The sequence below is a fragment of the Aspergillus undulatus genome, assembly GCF_047715775.1.
Source record: "Aspergillus undulatus strain CBS 261.88 unplaced genomic scaffold BDV17scaffold_23, whole genome shotgun sequence".
In the NCBI taxonomy this organism is placed as follows: domain Eukaryota; kingdom Fungi; phylum Ascomycota; class Eurotiomycetes; order Eurotiales; family Aspergillaceae; genus Aspergillus; species Aspergillus undulatus.
In genome coordinates, this window is record NW_027396627.1 from 1 (window position 1) to 20,041 (window position 20,041).

A 20,041-nucleotide genomic window follows, 5' to 3' on the forward strand; every position below is an offset into this window, starting at 1 on the left:
ATTAAAAAAAAAAAAAGAAAAAAAAAAAAGAAATATCCTACTAAAACAAACCACAAAGAAACCTAGACACCACAAAATGGACTACGCAAGAACACCCTTAACAATCCTCTCCACCTCCCCAAGGACCACCCCTTTCTCTCCAGCCGCATCAATAACAACAACATCCCTCTCCTCAACCGGACTCTCCAAAGCCTCCAGCTGCGACTCCACCATACCAGACGCCATATAATGGCCCTCCTCCTTCTCCCTTAGCACCAACCGCTTCTTAAGTTCTCCTTCGTCCTCTTTTCCAGCGGCCAAATGAACAAAGGTGACGTTTACCGGATCCTCAAGCAGGTATTCTAATTTGCGTAGCTCATCTCGGTAGGCTCTCCGCAGAGCGGAACAAGTAACCACGACTCCTGCTGAGGTTGTTGAAGGCCGGAGAAGGCGGTCCATCACGGCTCCGCGGATATGAGCGAGCCATTCCCATCTGTCCGAATCGGAAAGGGGGATTCCAGATGCCATCTTTGCTCGGGAGACGCGGGAGTGCAGGTCGTCGCCCTCGATCGTTGGAACGCTTAACTTTGTCGCGATCGAAAGAGCAGCGGTCGTTTTGCCGGAGCCGCAGGGGCCTGTTAGGAAGACTACTTTCTTGGGCGAGGGACTACTTGAAGTGGTAGATGGGCCCCAGGCGTGCCGGCGGAAGTTTTGGATGAACCGGGTGACGAAGTCCTGTGTGAGACCTGCAGTGTTGCGGAGGGATGGAGCGGCGGATTGGCTCTTCTTGGTATCGTATAAGAGGACTCGGACTGGCGCATCGTTGTCGTACTTGCTTGCGAAGAAGTCGAGGAGTTTGATGGGTGGGTTGAGCGCTGGATTAGGGTTTGAGGTGCGGAGACGAGCAAGCCACTCGCGCTTGGGAAGAGCTTCGAAGGTCAACCCTGCTTGCTTGAGAAGAGGGATAAGGTCTTGCGTCCAATGGTTGAGGGTGGGATTGGTGACATTGAGGACCTCGGCCCCCGTTGTGGAAAGGGTTGCCTCAATGACGCTTGATGCGATGGTGTCGACGGGCGTCCAGGAGAGAATGTCGTCCAGTAGAGGAAGGGCGTTGATCGTTTCTGCCGTCTGGAAGATCATGGGGATGGCCTCGGTTGCGTTCCAGATACCGTGCTCTGTATCTGCTACAATCTGCCCAACGCGTAGGACGCGAGACGATAGACTGGTTTTGTGGCATGCGCGGTTGACAATGTGCTCAGTCACTAATTTTGACTGAGCATAGCCCATTGTTTGGGCGTATGCGAGGGACTCTGGAAGAGCTTCGGGAACCCAGTTTCCGGGTGTGCGGGCGACAGTACTGACAGATGAGCAGAAGGAGAATTTCGCCGGCGAAGGGCCCCGTGTCTCTAGGCAGAGGTTTATCAAGTTGCGGGTTGCTGCAATACAGGGCTGCTCGAAGCTTTCGAGAGCCCAATTGAAGTTGACGGACCAAGCGCAGTGCATCACAGCCGTGACTGAGCTGATAATCTCCTCATAGACAGCCTCATCCAGGCCTAGTCTGGTATTGTTCGACAAATCAGCGGGCAGTGCAGCGATCTTACGCTCTGCATCCGGACTGAGGCTTGAAGATAGGAAACGGGCATGCAGACTTTGTCGTACTCGGTGGAGAGCTGATAGTGGTGACGAAGCTCGGACAAGACAGTATACCTTTCGGACGCGCTCTCTTCGGACCAGTTGGGCAACGACATGTGCACCGAGAGAGCCAGTGGCACCAGTCACGACGATGTGTTCGCCGTCATCTCCTCTATAGACCGGAACGTGCACCTTGAAGTCGCAACTGTATTTCTCAATGAGATCCGCCATCCGTTCTTCGACTGGTCTCTGTTGCTGAGGGCTACCACCGAGTCTCAGCCGAGTGAGCTCGTCAGCCATGCCCTGAATCGTGGGGTTTTCGAAGACAAAATTTTGAGAAAGACTTTGGCCACCGAGATCCAGCGTCTTCAAAATAATGCTTCTTAGGCGGAGAGATTGTAGACTGTCGACACCCAAGCAAAATACATCTGTCGAATCCTGCAGTGCACTGGACTCGAAAGACGTAACGTGGAGCAGACTCTTACGGAGGAATAAAACTAGGTCTTCGCCTTCCAGAACCTGACTTCCACTCGCGTCTTCCTGGTCATAGACCCGATTGATTTGTTCAGCGAATTCCCGATAGAACGTAGAGCGAATGACGGTGCCCTTGTCCGTCTTTCGGTAGATCGTATCTGCAGGCAAGACGCGGATCATGTCTCGAGAAATGTATGCATATGCTGGGTTCTCGGCGTTGGATTGCTCAATAGCCGGGAGCACGGAGTCGATAATTTGCTCATCTGTCTCAGCAGTACTTTCTTCAGCACGGATCAAGAACAGCCCAAGCCGAGGCCTGTTCGCACCAAAGGCAATCGCCTCACCCACGTTGGAATGGTTGCGGGCAACGCCCTCGATCACTAAGGGATTAGCCTTCTCGCCATTTTCCAGCACGAGCGTATCATCCAGACGAGCATAATACCGCCACGCGTTCTCCTTGGTTGGGTGCTTTTCGAACAGATCCTTGGTTGCGTATGCTCCATCTGGCCGGTTACTCGCTACCTTTGACGGCCATCCCTCGAGAACACAGAGCTCGTAAATTCCGGGCATTTGCTCCTCCCATCGAATAAACGGCAGCAGTGATGTACCAGGCCTGACATAATCCCAGTCTATATCCGACCGCTCTCGAAACGAAGTCATGAGTTGGCCGGTCTCTGTAGTTCCATAGTGAGAAACAAGACGGACTCCGTTCTGAGCGAGCTTGTCGCCAATTGGCTTCGGACAGGACGAGCCGCCGAACATGACAAGCTCTAATCGTGCGAGAACCTTCATGGCCTCTTCTGATTCTGAGAGCAGTTTCAGTCCGTAGGGGACGGCGTAAAGGACTTCGATCTCCGGATGCTCCTGGAGTGTCGTGAGTAGATAGGAGCCCGTCAGCGGAAGCTCCGCATTGTACATGTATATCAACTTCTGCGAGTGCACGGCGCGGAAGAGACAGCTGATACCATGGGCATGGTAGAGAGGAAGTGTAATGAAGCCTCTAAGGCCGAAGTTATTAGCATAGTTCTTCAAGGCCCCTGCGTGCGTCTGGAAAATGGGCTTCGGGTGGCCAGTCGAGCCAGACGAGTGGATAATCCAGGCAATGTGTTTATTCTCAACTAGGCCGTCGAGTTGAGCTTCTGGCAGTTTCTCTGTGTTGTCGATGTAGTCTTCCCGCGCAAGCACAGGCTGCAATACAGCACCAGTTCGCTGGGTGGCGCTTTTTGCAACAGCCTCAAACGCAGGGTATGCAATGAGGAACGAAGCCTTGGTGCTCTCAATCAAACTGACGTACGCATCTTCAGCGATGCGCGTCGACAGAAGTAAAACCGTATGTCCCAATCGCGAAACCGCAAGCAGCGTAATCAGGTACTCAAAGTCAGACGGACCAAGCAATCCAACGACTTGCACGGGATCGTCTGATGTTCGCCGTTGTGGAATCGTCTTTGCGTATGTGACTGAAGCGGCTTCGACTAGATTGTGTAGCTATACCAAGTTCTACATCAGCCAATCAATCCTAAATTTCTCGCAAAAAAAACTCACCTCACGCGGTGTATAATATTTATACTCCGTTCCCCTTGACGGATACGCCACAATAGGCTCATCAGCCTTATCGCCCTCCGCACGAGCCCGTAACAGGTCATTGATGGTGTAAATCGCCTGCTCGTCAACGTCAGTCACCGACGTTGCTGGCGACGACTTGCTTGACGGTGTAAGAGCCTCGTTTGAATGCTCAGATGACGGTGTCACCGGTCGTAGGGCAGCTGGTGACGCCATGACGCTGGATATTATCCAAATGGGTGATTGACAGATGGATCAGACCAAGCGACAAAGTGAATTATAATATCAGCGACGAGAGACTCCATCTCGGATATGCAACGCCCCAGACGGGGCGTATCCGTTGCCATGATCCGAAGTGCCAACCGTGGAGAGAAATCCGGAAAAGTAATTCCATCGCGCGAGTGCTGAAGGTGGAGGGGAAATGGGAGGTTGTTGCTTTTCCGCCAGTGTTGGGGTGCTGTCGGATTCCAAGCGGATACATACTCAAATCCGCCAGAACTAGGAGCAACCGAGGCAACGAGTCGAGAGCGCTCCGGGTTTCAAGTCGAACATTTGGAGCCTGCGCCTCTAGCAGAAGCTGTTTCATATGTCGTTCTTTCCATGTTCTCGTAGGACCCCATGGTGTATCGTGAAAACAAACGAACAGAGCAGACAATACGAAAGTCCACATGTTGTAAGAAATTACTCAATTCGAGATAGGAGTGTTTTATTGCGTAGGGTTCCTGTAGAATATAGACCTCTACTATACGCTAGCTCTCTTTGATTGTGATTGATCAAGTGCATTCTACCTATGTACTCAAACAGTAAACTTGATCTTATTTGCAGGCCCAGCCTCTACTGCAATCTTTCGCACAGCTTCCTCCCCAGCCTCCTCAAAAATATCATAACCCCAGTTGACAGGGAAGTTGAACCGCTTATGGCGTTCAAGAGCCGTAAGCGTTGCAAAGGCGTCATCAGAAAGATGCTTAACTTGCAGGTTGGTTGCAATTCGCGACGGGGTGACACTCTTGGACAGGACGACAGTTCCACGCTGCACACCCCAGCTCGCCAGTAGCGGTCCAGGGTCCATGCTCAGCTGTTTTGCAACGTTGTGAACCACGGGGTCGTCAACTGTACGCGGTGCACCGGTTTGGTTGTTTCCTAGCGGCGAGTAGGCCTCAATGAGAATGCTCTTGCTTTGGCAAAAACGGAGCAGCTCGGGCTGTTGGAGGTAAGGATGGGCTTCGATTTGGTTGGCGGCGGGGACGATGTTGACTTGGCTTAGGAGCTCCTCCAGTCGGCGAACATTGAAGTTTGAAACGCCAATAGCGCGGACTTTGCCTGTAGCTAGCAACTTCTCCATCGCCTTGTATGTGGTGATATAATCGATATCGGCCAGTTGAAAGACGCCGTTGTCGTCCAAGGGAAACCACTTATCGCTGGGTTTGAAGGCACTGTAGACTCGAATTAGCATAAATCTGCAAGGAGGCATTGGATAGCCTACCAAGGCCAGTGCATCAGGTAGAGATCAACGTAGTCCGTACCCAAATCCTTCAATGTCTTATCAAGGGCTGGTTCCACGTCCTCAGGCGCATGCTTCGTGTTCCACAACTTGCCCGTTATGAAGATCTCCTCACGAGGGACGCCCGACTTGCGAATACCGTTGCCGACCTCGGTTTCATTGCGGTAGATAGCGGCGCAATCGATATGGCGGTAGCCCTGCTTCAATGCGACTTCCACCGCGTTTTCCACCTCCAGCGGCTTAGCCTGCCATGTTCCGAAACCCACAGCTGGGATCTTCGCTCCAGTATTGAGGGTGAAGTGAGTGGGTAAGGACATTGCGGCGATTGTGAATTGACAGAATTGACAAAGTTCTGGACTTGCACATGGGATAGAGCTGGCGTGGGTACCTCTTGCTTTAAACCTGCGTTCTGGCAACGCGTCGGAAAAGCAGGTCGGAAATATCGGCCACATCCGCGGCCGAATCATGGATATGCGTCGGTGTACCCCCGGTAGGTTTTTTGTTTATGGATCCTAAAATAGAGAAGGAAATGAATTACGTCGCTCGTGTGTTTATCGTTCAACGTGTGAGATATGGGGGATAAGCCTGCATACAACGATCGAGGAATGGCGCTTTTGCAGCAACTCAACTTGAATATAGCCCTTCTTTCAATGATTGAAGACCAATTGAACTGCTTATGAGATAATTCGAGTGTATACGATTGGTAATCGTATTATTCAATCGTCAGTTCATCCCATAGAACCTACTTCATCCCATATAACCTACAAATTTGTCAGTGGCAATTCGTTGATTCACAGGTAGCAGGAAGACTCACTTATAGGCAGACTATCCAGCTGCGGCCAAAAATCAAGCATCAAGTCCTTATCTGTCGCAAAACTATCAAACAGATACTCTGTCCTCGGGTCCACATAGTATGGGTCTCCCGAGCGATGTATTCCAGAAAAGGCGATGAAACTTCCGTCTGGCTCTGCGACGGAGGGACCGGCCGTCAGTTGCTCTCCATTTCGTACGTAGCCGTAGCTTTGACTCGGAGGCATAGGCGTCACGTCTCCATTCGGCGCTGGGGGCATATCTCTAGCATCAGTGGGCATCGGCTGTGTGCTAGAAGCCTCGGCGTACGGCGACCTCAAGCCTAGACGCTCAAGCTCTCGCCGTAATCCCTGCAAGATAGCGCTATATTTCCAAGAAGGTGCATTGCGCACCGTGGCATCGGCAAGATGGTATTGGGCTGTTTCGGATAAGTGGTACAAGGTCTGTTCGTCGAGAGCGGATAGTTGCCCCTCGTTGGAGGAGAGACTGAAGCTTTCGCTAATTGGGAAGATTCGCCCCCGTCGCACCTGAATAAGGTAGATGTAGATAATTGAGAGCGCATTGAAAGCAATGTATTGGGAGTACCAGAATGCGTGAAATAGTTGGTTTTCACGGACAAAGGTGAGAACCATCTCGATCGCATCTCGAGCGGCGGTCAAACAGGTCCCGAGATAGTGTATATAGCTGGCTTCGCAATCAGGCCAGGTGTGTCCGTAATTGCGGAGAAGTAGTGGTCGAGTGATGAACATAAGAAGGTGGTAACGTGCCAGCTGCAAGACTGTAAGTTGTCGCTGGAAAACCGGAACAAGGCTACTTGGATGAATATCGCCGGACAGAAGAGGCGGCAGTCCAGAGTGCCACTCAGCAACACTCTCACACAAGGCTCTAATAGTATTTAGTTGATTTCTGCTGGTTATACCAGCGACGACGTAGGGTTCTTTGGCGGCTTGTGAAAGCGTGCGAGCCAATAACGCGTGGAACACTGGAGCGTCCATCACACAGTCTCGTTTCGGAGCCTGTATGCTTGTGGGTGAGAGATCGATGTCGTTCACTCTTGCTGGAAGCTCTTCATCGACGTCCCCGTCGTGCCACAGGCGCGGTCTTCCTAGGATGACGCTGAGGTATTTGTCAAGAGTGTATGAGCCCCAAATGATTCGACGTCGACATTCTCGTTGCACCAGGTTCTCCCCGTTATGATCTCTTCTCGAGCGTCTGCTATGTAGCCCGAGCGCCATCATCAATTGTATCGCGGTGCCAAGTGTGAACCAAGCTTTGTTTGCACGTGAAGAGCTCAATAGATAGAGGACCATGAGGAATCGCGCTTGAGCCGATTGAAGTGTCGGTGCACCTGTCTCCTCGGACAGGAGTTGCTCTGCTTTGACAAAGTAAAGCTCACTGGTTTTCCAACCGGCGTCGTCCGCGTCTGTAATCCGGCCATTGGCTCCTGAGCGAAACATGGTAGCTGTGCTGAACACCATCAACAGGGTCGCATGAGATGCGGCGGACTCTGGGGGTAAACGGTTGTGGCCATCATTATCTTCTCCGTAAAGTTCCTGAATTATCGACTCGATCGTTGGCTGGTGCAAAGTACGGTAGGTCGGGCAAGCAAACTCGAAATATCGACGTGTCAGGCCTTCTGCCTCCGTTCGGTCAGGCCATTGAAATTCTGTCGCTCGTACTTCGGGTGCTACCCGGTCACCATAGTGAAATATCGAGGCCTTTGAAACACGAGCAGTGTCTCGTGAGCCGGTCACCACATTCGACGTTGTAGCTGGGAGATCCCTGACTGCCCAGCCCAGGAACGAATGCGCGGACGTCGGACCCCAGTATTGATCGGCAACGTCGGCCTGGGGTCTTTGTTCTAGCTCATACGGTGTTGTCGATTCGCTTTCTGTCCCTTGCGTGGTTTGACGGGGTGTTGGAATTGGGGACTCGGGTCTCGGGCGCGAAACTGATGGAGGAGTCACGGCGATGCCGCGATGATAGGTTGTGTTGTAGGTGCAGTCCAGCTTGCGGCGGACACATGGCCCACATGGGATAGTCCCGGTGCAGGCTTTCTTCTTGGACTTGCAGGCATCGCAGGCTCGCGTCACCTTTCGCAATTTCCGCTGTCGCGCGTCTGAGGCGGAGCGAGGGCGTGGCGAGGAAGGAGATATCAAATCCCCGTCCGAACGCTGCGATAGTCGTTCGTCTGAGTCCATCGGGCATATTCTTATCTTTGTGAGCTAGGAAAACTATCCCGTCCAGATCTCTCCCTGTTCGATTGGCATCGCTATCATTTGGGTAGTCGCTTTGCGGGGGACAAGGTGGCTGTTGGCTTTTCCGACGCTAGCAGGCGGATATAGCCAAGTATGGGGTAGATGGGAGCTCCTCGGTAAACAGAGCGGCTATTCAAGGATCCTGGGGTGACAATAGCAGGACGAATTGGGGTCCGGGTCATCAGCTTTTCTGCGACATTCTAATCCTCTTAGAACCTTCTTAAGAGCCTTAATAATCTCGAAGACATTGAAGAAGGAAGAATCGACGCGGTCGAGAAACCTGGGGAAAGCATGGCGCCAGATTGGGTTTAGCACCCTTTTCCGCACGTGATACATAGTGCCAGGACAGGCAGGACTGGTAGAAAAACAACAGACTAGCATACTACACGTTATTGCAAAGAGATGTTGTGCAGGTCTAGATGAGTGGCTCAATAGAAAAGTAGAGTTGACAATTTGCTACCAAACTAAAGCTTCACATTCTTAGTCGGCTTTAGTTTGCTAAGGAGCGAGGGCGATGAGGTTGAGGACGAGAGAATCGATGTTCTGAAGTGGATGATAGGGAAACCCCCCCTCCCTCTCGCTCCTTCCATAACAGTACTTTCATGAACCGGAACATCCTAAACCGTACCTCCGGCCGCCTCAAATGCCACGGCTGCAATAATGTACTGCATTCAACGACTGTAGGTATCTGTCTTGCGGTATCATGATAAAGTTTGCAGCGGGCGTCGCGTTTCGGCATGGAATCAGGTACAGGTTCAGGCATTAACATCTTCTTGAGCCTCGCCCATTACCATATGGCTATCATCATGGGGCTACTTACCAGGATCTTAATATCACTACTACCGTCGTTACGAGCACAGAAGTACCCAGATTCGGGTGCTGCATGGTACTGAGTGGATCCCTAGGAGAGCTACACTGTCGGAAATTTGTTCTTAATGCTTGATTCTGGCCTCGAGAATGTGCCCCAAATCGCTGAATCAAAATCTTCACTCTTTGCCGAGTCAGCCGCGATATTCGTTAACATATCGATGTTTCGCAGAAGGTGCAGAGTGCCGGTAGGTCCTAGTTTGCACGAGGACACCAACCTGGTTGTGCAAGCTGTGAAACACGGGACGATGGAGACTTCAAGGAAGGCAGTGCCGGAGCTGGTCAAAACTCAGGGTTCGGCGCTTGTCCTGTCAGCGGTCGTAGCATCCGATGCGCCCATTCTTCGAGTCGAGAACTAAGCAATGCAACCGATAACGCAAAGATGTTTGCCTAAGTCGGGGAATATAGGACGCGCAATCTGCCGGCATACAGGTCAGTACAAGCAATGACCTCTGTACGACATCCTTAATCAATCGAGGCCTTGTTTCACAGACCACTCGGATACTCGAGCTCAGATTATCGGTTGTACAAACGCTAGGCAATGTCAACGTGTGCTTTGATTGCGGTAGATGAATGGTGAGAACGGGATCTATCTCCAATTCTAGGGGTCATCACGCAGAACGTGCTGTGCAGGCTCTGCCCTATCGATCGACATACTTCCCTCCAACCAATGGTATCCCAGGAACCGGGGTCTTCATCGAAACACCGTGTCAGGCGTCCACTAACCATTTTGATCTGCATTACTGGACGGGGGGAGATAGCCCGATGGGAACTGAGACCAGGTTATCTGTTCACGTGGAATAGAGACTTGTCTTCCTGCTGGCTATTTACTCTGCAAGCTAGCACTGATACTCATCGTGCTCAGGGTGGCAGTTCTTATCTAGGTAGGGTTGGGGTCTTAACCCAATCCAATGATCACCCCCCACGCCGGAACATGCATCGATGAAGAACTTCTGGAAGATAATGACAGTGGACAGCATCGGCGTCGGCTACGTGGCTGTGGCTGACGGGAAGAAAACGCCCAATCAGCCTGAGGCCCCATGGCGTTCGCAGCTTGGTTTCGAATTAGCCTGAGTATGAAATTTTTCTGGTGCGCGGAGGACTTGATGATTTTTTCCACGGACAAACTTCGCCCGAAGGTAGTGGAAAGCACTGCAGAGGGCCTGAAACGGTAACGAGTCAGTGAGTTGGAGAAGCGCGGCGGTCACGACGTTACCAGCCGGACGTGTTGGTCTGGGTAGGAGGATGGACACAAATGTTTGACTACCCTCATGACCAGTGAACGGGTACGAGTACACAATGTACTTTCCCAGGAAAGTAACCATAAGCCCGCTGGACAAGGTATCCCGCTTCATTGCCCAGGTCAAGGGTCAGCTTTGATTCCTTGATTTTCAACCGTTGAAGTCATTGAATACGCGTCCGCTCCGTCTGATCCGTGGATAACTCGGAACCGATCAGCCTAGTTCCTCAGAAACCAGTCAGGTCACGATAGGTCACGATACCCATGACTTCAATCGCGGGGAAACCTTGACATCTGGGTCGACTGTTAGCCTAGGTAGTGTTCTGATTGGGAACAACTCACCAACCAGACTGCATCCTGGCTTGGCTATCATTCCATAATCCATCCAGCCGGGTATTGTCGGCTAAATGTGATAGGATGAATCGATGAATGCAGGATGCGTGAACGTGGAGCCGAGATGAATGGTGATCGACTGGGTGGGGGACCGGTGGTGGGTCAGGTGGGCAGGATTGCTGTCAAATCGGACACTAAGTGGGTGCTCTCTGCGAACTTGTGTGAGTTTATCCTTAGTTGCTGAATTAAGGAGTGTTTACTGATACTGGGAGATGTTTGGTTCAAGTGATTTTGCTGGATTGAATGAAACGTAATACACAATTGAAATCTCAAGAGGGAAGAATCGAAACAGACAATGAAAAGGTCTATGCAACCCATCGCAAACTCGTCAACACCATGATCGCTATCGCTAGTTAACTCTTTTCGCTCGTCAAATGAAATGATCACAGTAATCAGGTAGAGAAAAGGAAAGAAAGAGGACTGTTAAGGCTCATGTAGAATAAAACGCCATGCAATGACCCCTCGCTCACAAACATGGCCAAAAAAAAAAATCACAAAACAAGGAAAGAGAAAAACCACAATGAAACACAAAATACAGAGAATGCAAGCAAGTTAGGCAGATAGCTACCCTACCAAGCTGCATGCCCCCCATCCATCCGCAAATCAGCCCCAGTCATGAAGCTACTAGCATCAGAGAGCAAAAACACCGCTGCACCGCGGTACTCCTGCGGGGACGACAGGCGGCCGAGCATATTGTGCTTGGGCCACTCGTCGCGGCGCTCAGGGAACTGCACGAACAGCTGCTCGACCATCGCGGTCACGATGTACCCCGGGGAAATGGTGTTCACGCGGATGTTGTACTGGCCCCATTCGGAGGCGAGGTTGCGCGCGAGTTGGATTACGGCTGCTTTGGAGGCGTTGTAGGCGGAGCAGATGAGGCCCTGGATAACCAAGTCAAATTAGTGACGGTCAGAAGCGGGGGATGACACCCATCCCGATATGGTGCGGGGAACAGCTGGAAAGATATAGAATACAACTTACCCGATTAGCAATAGTCCCACTCATACTAGCAATAAGAGCAATACTACCACCATTCCCGAAGCGAATCATCTGCTTCGCGACAGCCTGCGCGGTCATCATGACACCCGTGACGTTGACTTCGAACATCCGATTCGCGTCTTGCGAGGTGTACTCGAGCGCGGGCGTCTCCTGCTGGATTCCGGCGGCGGCAACGAGGCCGTCGAGACGACCCTCTGCATTGGCGATTGCTTCAATCGTGCTGTGCAGCAGCTCCGTGTCGCGGACGTCGATGCGGCGGTATTGGAAGTCTGTGCCTAGTTCTTCGCGCGCGCGCTTTTGGATGGTGAAGAATTCGGGGGACTAGAATAGATCTTGTTAGTTATGCTCCTGATGAAGAGATTTAGGAGTGTGGTAGTAGTGTGGTATTGTAGTACTCACAGGTTCCTCGAGACGGTCGAGGGCGTAGACGCGGGCTCCGGCTTCAAGGAGGGCCTCTGCTTGGGTGAGACCGAGACCGCGGGCTGCGCCGGAGACGCAGACGACTTTGCCGGCTAGGCTGAACTCGGGCAGTCCGTTGGTCGTGGTGGCCATGGCGGGTGCCTCCTGCTTGACGGGAACGATTGGGTTGGAGGTTGTTTCGATGGAGACAGACATTGCTGTGTTTGTATTGTTATTGTGGTGGTATGGGTATGGAAGATAGAAGATGTGACGATGTGAAGGGGTTTGCTGGCGGGGGTACAGGTAGATATAGAGGAGAGAAGCTGAAGTATAACTCAAAAGCTCAAAGACTTGTGCAGGTCTGTGAAGGGAGATAAAGACGATTGAGATTGAGTGTGAGAACTGTGATTGTTGATGAGGATGGGAGAGACCTTTGGAGAGAATTGAAGCCAGACTTTATACCTCACGATGCTAGAGGGTTGTGGTCATGGAAGCTCACATGAGCAGCAGAGAAACAACAAGGCAGTTTGGCCCAGACCCGGGTAATGACAGGCCTGGTTCCACCCAAGGTCACTCGACCACCTGCATCCCCAAAGTACCTTACTCGACTAGTCTAAGCTTGGCTGTTTTCCATTTTATTTTTGGTCTGTCTGGCTTGGATTTGGGATTCTTAGATCTGGGGTGCTCTTTTCCACAGAGTACAAGGAACTGGTGAGACTAAAGAATACTTGAACGAAGGACAGCCTTGAATATACGCTTTTAATATCCCTGAAGTCAATTGAAACAAACAGCTTCAACAACAAAGATCAATGAAATCACAAAAACACATTCAGAACCCAATCTCCAGATCTAGGAGGGCAATTCCAGCAGGGAAGACAATTCCATCCCATCCCATCCAACTCACGACAGTCAGGTGACGAAGTGTGGCGTCCCGCGGGTATCCCAAATAGGAAATACCGGCCCAGACCTCGGGGGCAAACCTGGAAACCCTGGAGATCGAGCAGGTTTCGCTGAGGGAAATGGTCACCTGCCCAGTCTGGAGAATTCTGGAAGCTCGCTAGGTGCTTCGAATGTTCCATCGCCGGGGAGGCCGGTTGAGGCTGGGTTGGTTGGAGATCCTTCACTAATCAGCGTCGCCTTCCCGCTAAATCCTGCCCATGGGGTTTCTGAGATGTGGCGAAGTGTCAGTTTGCCATTGACTGTTGAGCTGTCTTTGATTGTTGCATGTTGCTTGAACACTGAGGATCTGGTTCTCGACCTGACATCCCCCACAACTCCAACCCCGGACAAACTCCGGGAGTTCCTGGCTGGACCAGGCTGATCCCGTTTCGGTAGTCCGTGCTTGCAGAGCGGATTTCCAGTCTTCAGGTCACCCGACAAGCTTATCGTCCTAGCCTTGTTCCTTATTGGCCAATTCCTCTCGCTCATTTATTTTTATTTTCGAAACCCCTTGGATTCTCCAAGCATGCCTCAACCCGGCTAGTTCGAGGCCTCGACCCTGGCGCACTTCTGCTTCGTTGGCAGTTGGCACCGTCTCGAGTCTCGAGTCTCGACTGTGCCAACTAATTCATCCTACGGACATTGCATCGACCGTTCATAATTCATGGCTAAGACTTTTCTAAGCGACTGTCAGAGTCGCATTAATCTAGCGGCGAACTCCTGCATTTCCGACTAAACTCGGCGTGTGACCTCGAGGCGCGTACCTAGCCCTAGCTCAAGACTTCCTCTTCCGCGGGGGCGCCCAGCTACTACTTTTTCTACGGCCCCCATGACCTTCAGATCCTGGCAGGATGCTTGTTTCTCAAAAGAAATAGGAGCAAAGGCCGCCATGATCCATCCGATTTCCAACGCTGACGAACTACTACTGTTGCGGATTCTTCCTCCCCGGGCCGGGACCCTGAGCGTGGGATATCCTTTGCGGCAATCCAGGCACCGCCGCATCTGCTATCTTCAAGAATCAAGATGCGCCTGATCCCGTGAGCACTTTGATTCCCTTGATTGGCAGCGAGATCCATCCATTCCAGGAACTCCGATAGATCGTCGCTTTAGTCTGTAGTTACCGAGAGATCTCAGCTTTCGCGAGGTTGTTCCGCTTAGGGCTTGATCTCCCTTTTCCGCGCTTCTTCTGCGCTTCTGCCACATTTCCCATTTCACGGCCCCACATGACGCAGTATATATCCCTTTGGACCAGGTAGCCTTGAGTACTTCTGGACGTCAACTGGGCTTCTTGGATCAGGCAAGCAATTTTCGAATATATTACGTGTTAGGCTCTGTAAACTCCGTAGTCTTCCAACTCCTTCTCTGTCTCTGTCGCTGTCGCGTGACTTGTCAGTCAGTTGTCACATACTCAGTGTACGTAGTACTCCCTAATAAGTAACTAATAGGCTTGTTTTTGCCAAGCTGGTGATTTGCTTTGCTGTGCTGTACTGATTAAATACTTACTTCTCAGCAGCGCTCGGTGTTCCGGTTCCACTACCACTACCCGTCAGAACTACTTACGTCCAGAGCCATACGGCAGTTTTCTTGCTATGCTGAATTGACGGGGCAAGGCTTACTGTTGTTGTTACTATTACTGTTACTTACTACTTGTAGTAAACCTGGATCAGGAATGGACTGGAAATGCATCATCACTTTTTAATCCTAGTCCGCATAGCTAAGTACCTGATGAGCGGGAGATTGAAAAAAAGAAGAGAACCGTCAGCCCTGACTAAGCCTTATCGAATGCGAACAGGCTAGTATAGACAAGCGGCGTCTCTGAGAGATCAAGCAAGAACCTTGAAAACCTTAGGGCGAACCAACGCTTTACTCATCCTTGTAAGATTTCTTCCACTTGCCCTCATAAGCCAAACAATCAAACTGCATCCTTCCGCCCGACCTCGCTTCGCAGCCATCGAAGATGTTCTTGATAACAGCCTCGCAATCGAAGCGCTTGAACGGGTTCTTGATCGTCTTCGGATACCAGGGGTCCTTACGCGGCGCCCTGCATCCTTCTACCCACCAGATCCAAGCCTCGTAGTGCTGTTTGCGTTTTTCCGGGTCGTTGTCGTGTTCGGAGTCGCCTGCCCACCAGAAGATTTCGTCGTCGGCGCCCATGGAGGTAGTGGCATTGATTGCGACCTCACATCCCACGGCGAGATCACTTATGGCGTTTTTGTCCCATTCGCGATTGTCTTTGTCGTAGCAGTCTGGTTTGCCGATGTCCTTGTTCCAGGGGTCAGTATGCGTTGGGCCTGGAGGCTTTGTCTTTGTGGTGGTCGTCGTCGTCTTGGTTGTCGTTGGTAGCAGAGTCGCGGGAACCGTGGTGCCAGGGCAAACTGGATCTTTCTTATTGTCCAAGGGCCTTCCTTTGGGACCAAGCTCTTTAGCATGGTAGACCTCTTTCGCGTTGAAGTAGTCCACATCGAAGGCGTGGGCTCCGCTAAGCCACAGTCTGAAACGACCGATTGTTAATCGCCAGTCTTTCCGCCATTCGAAGTGATTCCGTGGAGTCAGCTCTAGGAGAGCTCGTCCAGAGATTCCATCGTCCTTTGTCGCGTTGGCAGACTTGTCAGGCCTGACATACCCCAGTATGATTTGATGTTTCTCGTCACCTGTAAAGTCCTTTCCATAGACAAGTCGCTCCAGTTCGTCTGCCAGCCACTCTGCTCGTTCCTCATATAGCAAAGTCTTGTTCTCGGCCGAAATGAAAGGGGTCAGTATAACGATCTTTGTACATGGCGGTGGAATAGTCGACCGTCTGTTCCGATTAGCTTATTGACACCCTCAACCTCATCCCCGCTGCCATCGCGCAAGGGACCAAACGTCTTCTCTTTGAAAGTGTCCAGAGAGACCTGTTTGCGTCCTCTGTCGGAAATGAAGTTGGGGCGTTCGAAGATATGACTGATCCACACACCCTGGCTCGAAATAACCAGGGCTGCAGTACACCCTCCAAGTCCCTTGACGCCGAAGACCTCGAGATTGCGATTAGTAGTGAAGTCATACCACTTGCTGCTGAGCCCTTTTTTTTTCTGCAATTGGTGCCATGCGGAGTACTTGGACTTGCCCAAACGCTCGCTTATCGACTTCATGGCTTGGTTTCTTTCCTTCTCATCCATCTTGTCGATATCGCGAAGAGGCCTTGTGGGTTCTGAGAATGCGCGCTCGATCATGTCGGACCGCTTCTCAGTGCGACTGATCTTCACAAACCTTGCCTCCTCGGTTGCAGTGGGCGGCTTCTCCACAGTCATGGTTGGAATTGCTGCGCAGTCGATTTGGTCCATGGCTACCCACTTCCCCTTTTCATCTCCAAGAGAGCAGGCGTCATCATCGCAGGTCCCTGGCGAGCACACATCTATAGCCTCTTCTGGTGCGCAAGGATTATCTCGCTTGTGCAAGGCCCTTCCTTGAGCATTGAATCCAACCTCCAAGTCCGCCTTGCCATTGTAAAAGTCAACATCACAAGCCCAATCTGGCCCAACCCACAGTCTATAACGACCCAGTGTATATCGGGTATTTTGAAACACTCGATGTTCATTTTGCACGGCGACTTCCATCATCGCTCGACCCGTTTGCTGCCCTCTGTCTAAATCTGCACCATGGTGCTCAGAAACATCAAGATATCCATAGATCACGCGTCGATTTTGTGGTTCGCCTGTAAAGCCGTCCGGGTACAAGAGGTTCTCAAATTGCTCTGCTAGCCAAATTGCTCGTGCCTGATATCTGAGTCGCGACTTGTCATATCTTGATACGAAAGGTGTGACGACAATAACCTTGGGTTGATACCCTTCAGCTAACAGAAGTCTTTGCTGCAAGTCCACAATACCTTGGACGCCGGGTCCGCGGCCATCACGCAGTGGAACCCAGACTCTTTGTAGAAATTCGGCATCGGAGGTGGGCGCATATATTCCGTTGGCCTGGTCAATCCAAACTCGAAAGTTAGGGTTTTCCCAGATATGGCTGATCCACACGCCCTGGCTCGATACAATGAAGACCGCAGTGCACCCCTTAAGTCCTCTGACGCCCATGGCTTGTATATCGATGAACTTGGTCTCAAATTGGTACCACTGGCTGCTCAGACCGTCTCGCCCCAATGGGAGCCATCCAACCCTTGGACCCGTTTCGGGGGTTGAGACCGGCGGGTTGCTTAGCCTTGTGCTTATGTTTAATATCCTGGTCATTCTTTGTCCCTGCGTCATTTGCGTGACGTCCCGAAGAGGTCTCAGATCACCAGGAGCACGTTTAACCACGTCTGACCGCTTTCCATCGCTAGTTATCAGTTCTGTCTGTCCAGTCTTCGCGGGTGGGGTGCCCCCGGTGATGGTTGGGATTGCTGCACATTCAACTGGCTCGAATTCAATCCAGCCTGCCTCTCCATCATCAAGAGAACATGTGTCATCATTGCATGTTTCCGGCGAGCACAGCTCCCGGGGTTCTTCAATTGGGCAATCATATAGATTGGGTTGCTGTCGCTTCGACGGGGCCTGGATACCACTGATACCCTGCCAATTATCTTGAGTCCAAAAGGAGGTGTCCAATATCCAAGTGCCAGAAGCCCACACCCGCCATTTACCTTGCACAAGTCGCTCCGCGCCATTATCACTATAGATTTGCTGATTGACAGGGGTGACCTCCAGGATAACCCGACCAAAGGCTCCGATCTTGGAATTCGCGTCCTTCTCGCTAACAACCATATTTGGATATACTCTGGCCGCAACACGATCCTGGGGTATTCCGTTGGGGAAAATAAGTTCGCTAAATTGCTGAAGCAGCCATTTAGTCCTTGCTGGATATTTGGCGCCCCCGCCAGGGTGGTCGGAATAAGGTGCGACCACAACGATGACCGGCTGCCTTGACCAATGCAATGGCCCAGGGTTTTGATCTGTTCCAATGAGGGACATGATGGGCTGAATCTCGCCTTCAAGTGTAGCGTCCCGGAATGCGTAAAAGGTGCTGGCTTGGAATAGATCCTCAGGAACTGGCCCGAAATCAGTATCGAAGATAGGCTTTTCCCACATGTGGCCAATCCATGCACCGTCTCTTGAAAAAATCAGAACGACAGTACACCCAGTAAGTCCCTTCACTCCGAAGCGTGATTTCGCATTGTCCGGGATAGGGAACCATTTGCTACTGATACCATGCCCCTTTTCAAGCCACTCTCCAAGTCCCCTCTCGATATCCTTGGATTGATGGTTCATCAATTGCCTCAGCTCGGCTTTGCTCTTTCCGGTCAAGTCGGGCAAGGGTTTGTCTCTCGTCATATGTGGTGGAACGCGCTTTGTCAACTTCAGCTGCTCCTCAGAGCCCAGTATGACTTCTATCCCGTCCCTTTCTTTGGGCAGTTTATCGACTTTGATATTAGGGATCATCGAACAGTTGAGAGGCTCGGTTTTACCCCAGCCCCCACTCATGCCTGGCCTTGGGATAGGGCACGATTCACCCTCCTCTGCACCGCAGTTTTCTGGCGAGCACACATCCTTTTTTGGAACCGGGGTCGCCGTGATGGTGGTGGTACTATTGGTAACAACGCACCCAGTGGTCGTCACCGTAGTTGCTGGGGAGCAAGTCGTCGTTGTAACCATTGAGTGATCATTAGGAGTCGCCGTAGACTTGCAACTAACAGTGACAAGATCCGCAGTGTTCGAGGAGCAAGGCTTGGTGACAGTAGTCGTGGAATCAGTAATAGAACATCCAGTAGTCGTAGCCGTGGTCGATGGCGAGCAAGTTGTTGTCGGGACCACTGATTCCTTGGCTGTAATTGCGACTGACTCGCAGACGACGGTGACAATCTTCGCAGTATCCGTGGTGCATTCTTCGTCGTCGTCGTCGTCGTCCTGGCTGTTATTGTCATCGTCCGAAGGCGGTTTGGGATCCTCGGGAGGGACACCACCACCAGGAGGAATAGCACCAGGAGGAGCACCAATTGGAATGGGAATCGGAATAACAATAGGAATTATGGCACCATTATCATTCTGAGTGGTCGTAGTAATATAAGTAGTAGACGAGCTTTTGGGAGGAATGGGGGCCATGGTCACAGTGTCAGTCGTTGGAGGCTCAGAGGTCGTGCTGGTTGTTCCACTGTTGGTAATGGTGCTGGTAATCTCAGTGTGGGTTCCATAGATAGGCGAGCCAACACCTGTGGGAGGGCTGGCAGTACCAGTGGTGACAGAGGTAGTCGTAGCAGGATCCTGGTCAGAGGTAGAGGAGACAGTGCCGGCAGCGTCAGTAGTAGTAGTCGAGGGATGAGGGGGCCCATGGACATAGGTCGTAGTAGCCACAATGGTGCCTCCGTCCACAACAGTCGTCACAGGAATCTCTATGGTTATCGGGGCCTGAGCTGCAGCACATAGTGCCCAAGCAAGCGGAAGCAACTTGGTGCACCACATGGTGCTGGAATGGGAAGGGTTAAACGATCAGCCGGGTTGAACGAGAAAAGAACAAGGTTGTGAAAGTAAGTGAGGAACGATGAATTGAAGAGGATGAGCACGGTGGGGAGAAGGAAAAAAAGTAAAAAAAAAGAAAAAAGAGAGCTGCCCTGGGGGCGGCTGATGGGAGTATTTATCTTTTCTCATGGATGTTGCCAAGAAGCGCGCAAGACTCTAAATCTTGTATAGTGACTGTTGTAGCTATCTAGTAGGCCAGTTTCATGAAAGAAGACAATGAAAATTGGATAACCTCTGCACTGGGAAGGTGGGGGTAAGGTAGGGTTTCTGATAGACTTTGTGAGTTCACGTATATCTATGAACAGGTGCTGCCTTCACCATCAAAGGCCCATCTAGATCCTGTTGGAAGTTCCACCATGGAATAAGTGAAGGTAAGCGTTACAAGTCATGCTCCATACTGCACTTCCTTGCCTTGATTTAGAACACTTCCAGGTTCCATGTCTTATGGATACTCATGTGAATAGTGAAGCCAAGGAGTACAATCACTCTCAAGCGACGATTTCATTACGCA

General features: G+C 51.4%; 5 protein-coding genes across 5 annotated transcripts; all 5 read right to left on the reverse strand.

Moving 5' to 3' along the window:
- Positions 1 to 81: 81 nt before the first annotated feature.
- Positions 82 to 3,861, reverse strand: BDV17DRAFT_298355 (uncharacterized protein; the record flags this gene model as incomplete). The annotated part of the gene is made up of 2 exons (XM_073763673.1): positions 82 to 3,570; positions 3,628 to 3,861. 2 exons carry the CDS (start codon positions 3,859 to 3,861, stop codon positions 82 to 84), a joined length of 3,723 nt encoding a protein of 1,240 aa, XP_073615649.1.
- Positions 3,862 to 4,441: 580 nt separating this feature from the next.
- On the reverse strand, positions 4,442 to 5,463 carry BDV17DRAFT_281661 (NADP-dependent oxidoreductase domain-containing protein; the record flags this gene model as incomplete). The annotated part of the gene is made up of 2 exons (XM_073760061.1): positions 4,442 to 5,078; positions 5,129 to 5,463. The coding sequence occupies 2 exons, from the start codon at positions 5,461 to 5,463 to the stop codon at positions 4,442 to 4,444; spliced, it is 972 nt and encodes a 323-aa protein (XP_073615650.1).
- A 290-nt stretch (positions 5,464 to 5,753) lies between these two features.
- BDV17DRAFT_85210 (transcription factor domain-containing protein) lies at positions 5,754 to 8,203 on the reverse strand. The gene is made up of 2 exons (XM_073765235.1): positions 5,961 to 8,203; positions 5,754 to 5,907 (listed from the first exon to the last, which is right to left on the reverse strand). Exons 1-2 carry the CDS (start codon positions 8,155 to 8,157, stop codon positions 5,894 to 5,896), a joined length of 2,211 nt encoding a protein of 736 aa, XP_073615651.1. The 5' UTR covers positions 8,158 to 8,203; the 3' UTR covers positions 5,754 to 5,893.
- Positions 8,204 to 11,163: 2,960 nt separating this feature from the next.
- On the reverse strand, positions 11,164 to 12,328 carry BDV17DRAFT_298356 (putative short chain dehydrogenase; the record flags this gene model as incomplete). The annotated part of the gene is made up of 3 exons (XM_073763674.1): positions 11,164 to 11,595; positions 11,696 to 12,034; positions 12,113 to 12,328. The coding sequence occupies 3 exons, from the start codon at positions 12,326 to 12,328 to the stop codon at positions 11,284 to 11,286; spliced, it is 867 nt and encodes a 288-aa protein (XP_073615652.1). The 3' UTR covers positions 11,164 to 11,283.
- Positions 12,329 to 14,914: 2,586 nt separating this feature from the next.
- On the reverse strand, positions 14,915 to 19,473 carry BDV17DRAFT_291146 (uncharacterized protein; the record flags this gene model as incomplete). The annotated part of the gene is made up of 2 exons (XM_073762064.1): positions 14,915 to 15,784; positions 15,826 to 19,473. 2 exons carry the CDS (start codon positions 19,471 to 19,473, stop codon positions 14,915 to 14,917), a joined length of 4,518 nt encoding a protein of 1,505 aa, XP_073615653.1.
- Between the last annotated feature and the right edge of the window lie 568 nt (positions 19,474 to 20,041).

Coding starts and splice junctions, on each gene's coding strand:
- BDV17DRAFT_85210 (XM_073765235.1), bottom strand. CDS start 8,157: ATGGACTCAGACGAACGACTATCGCAGCGTTCGGACGGGGATTTGATA.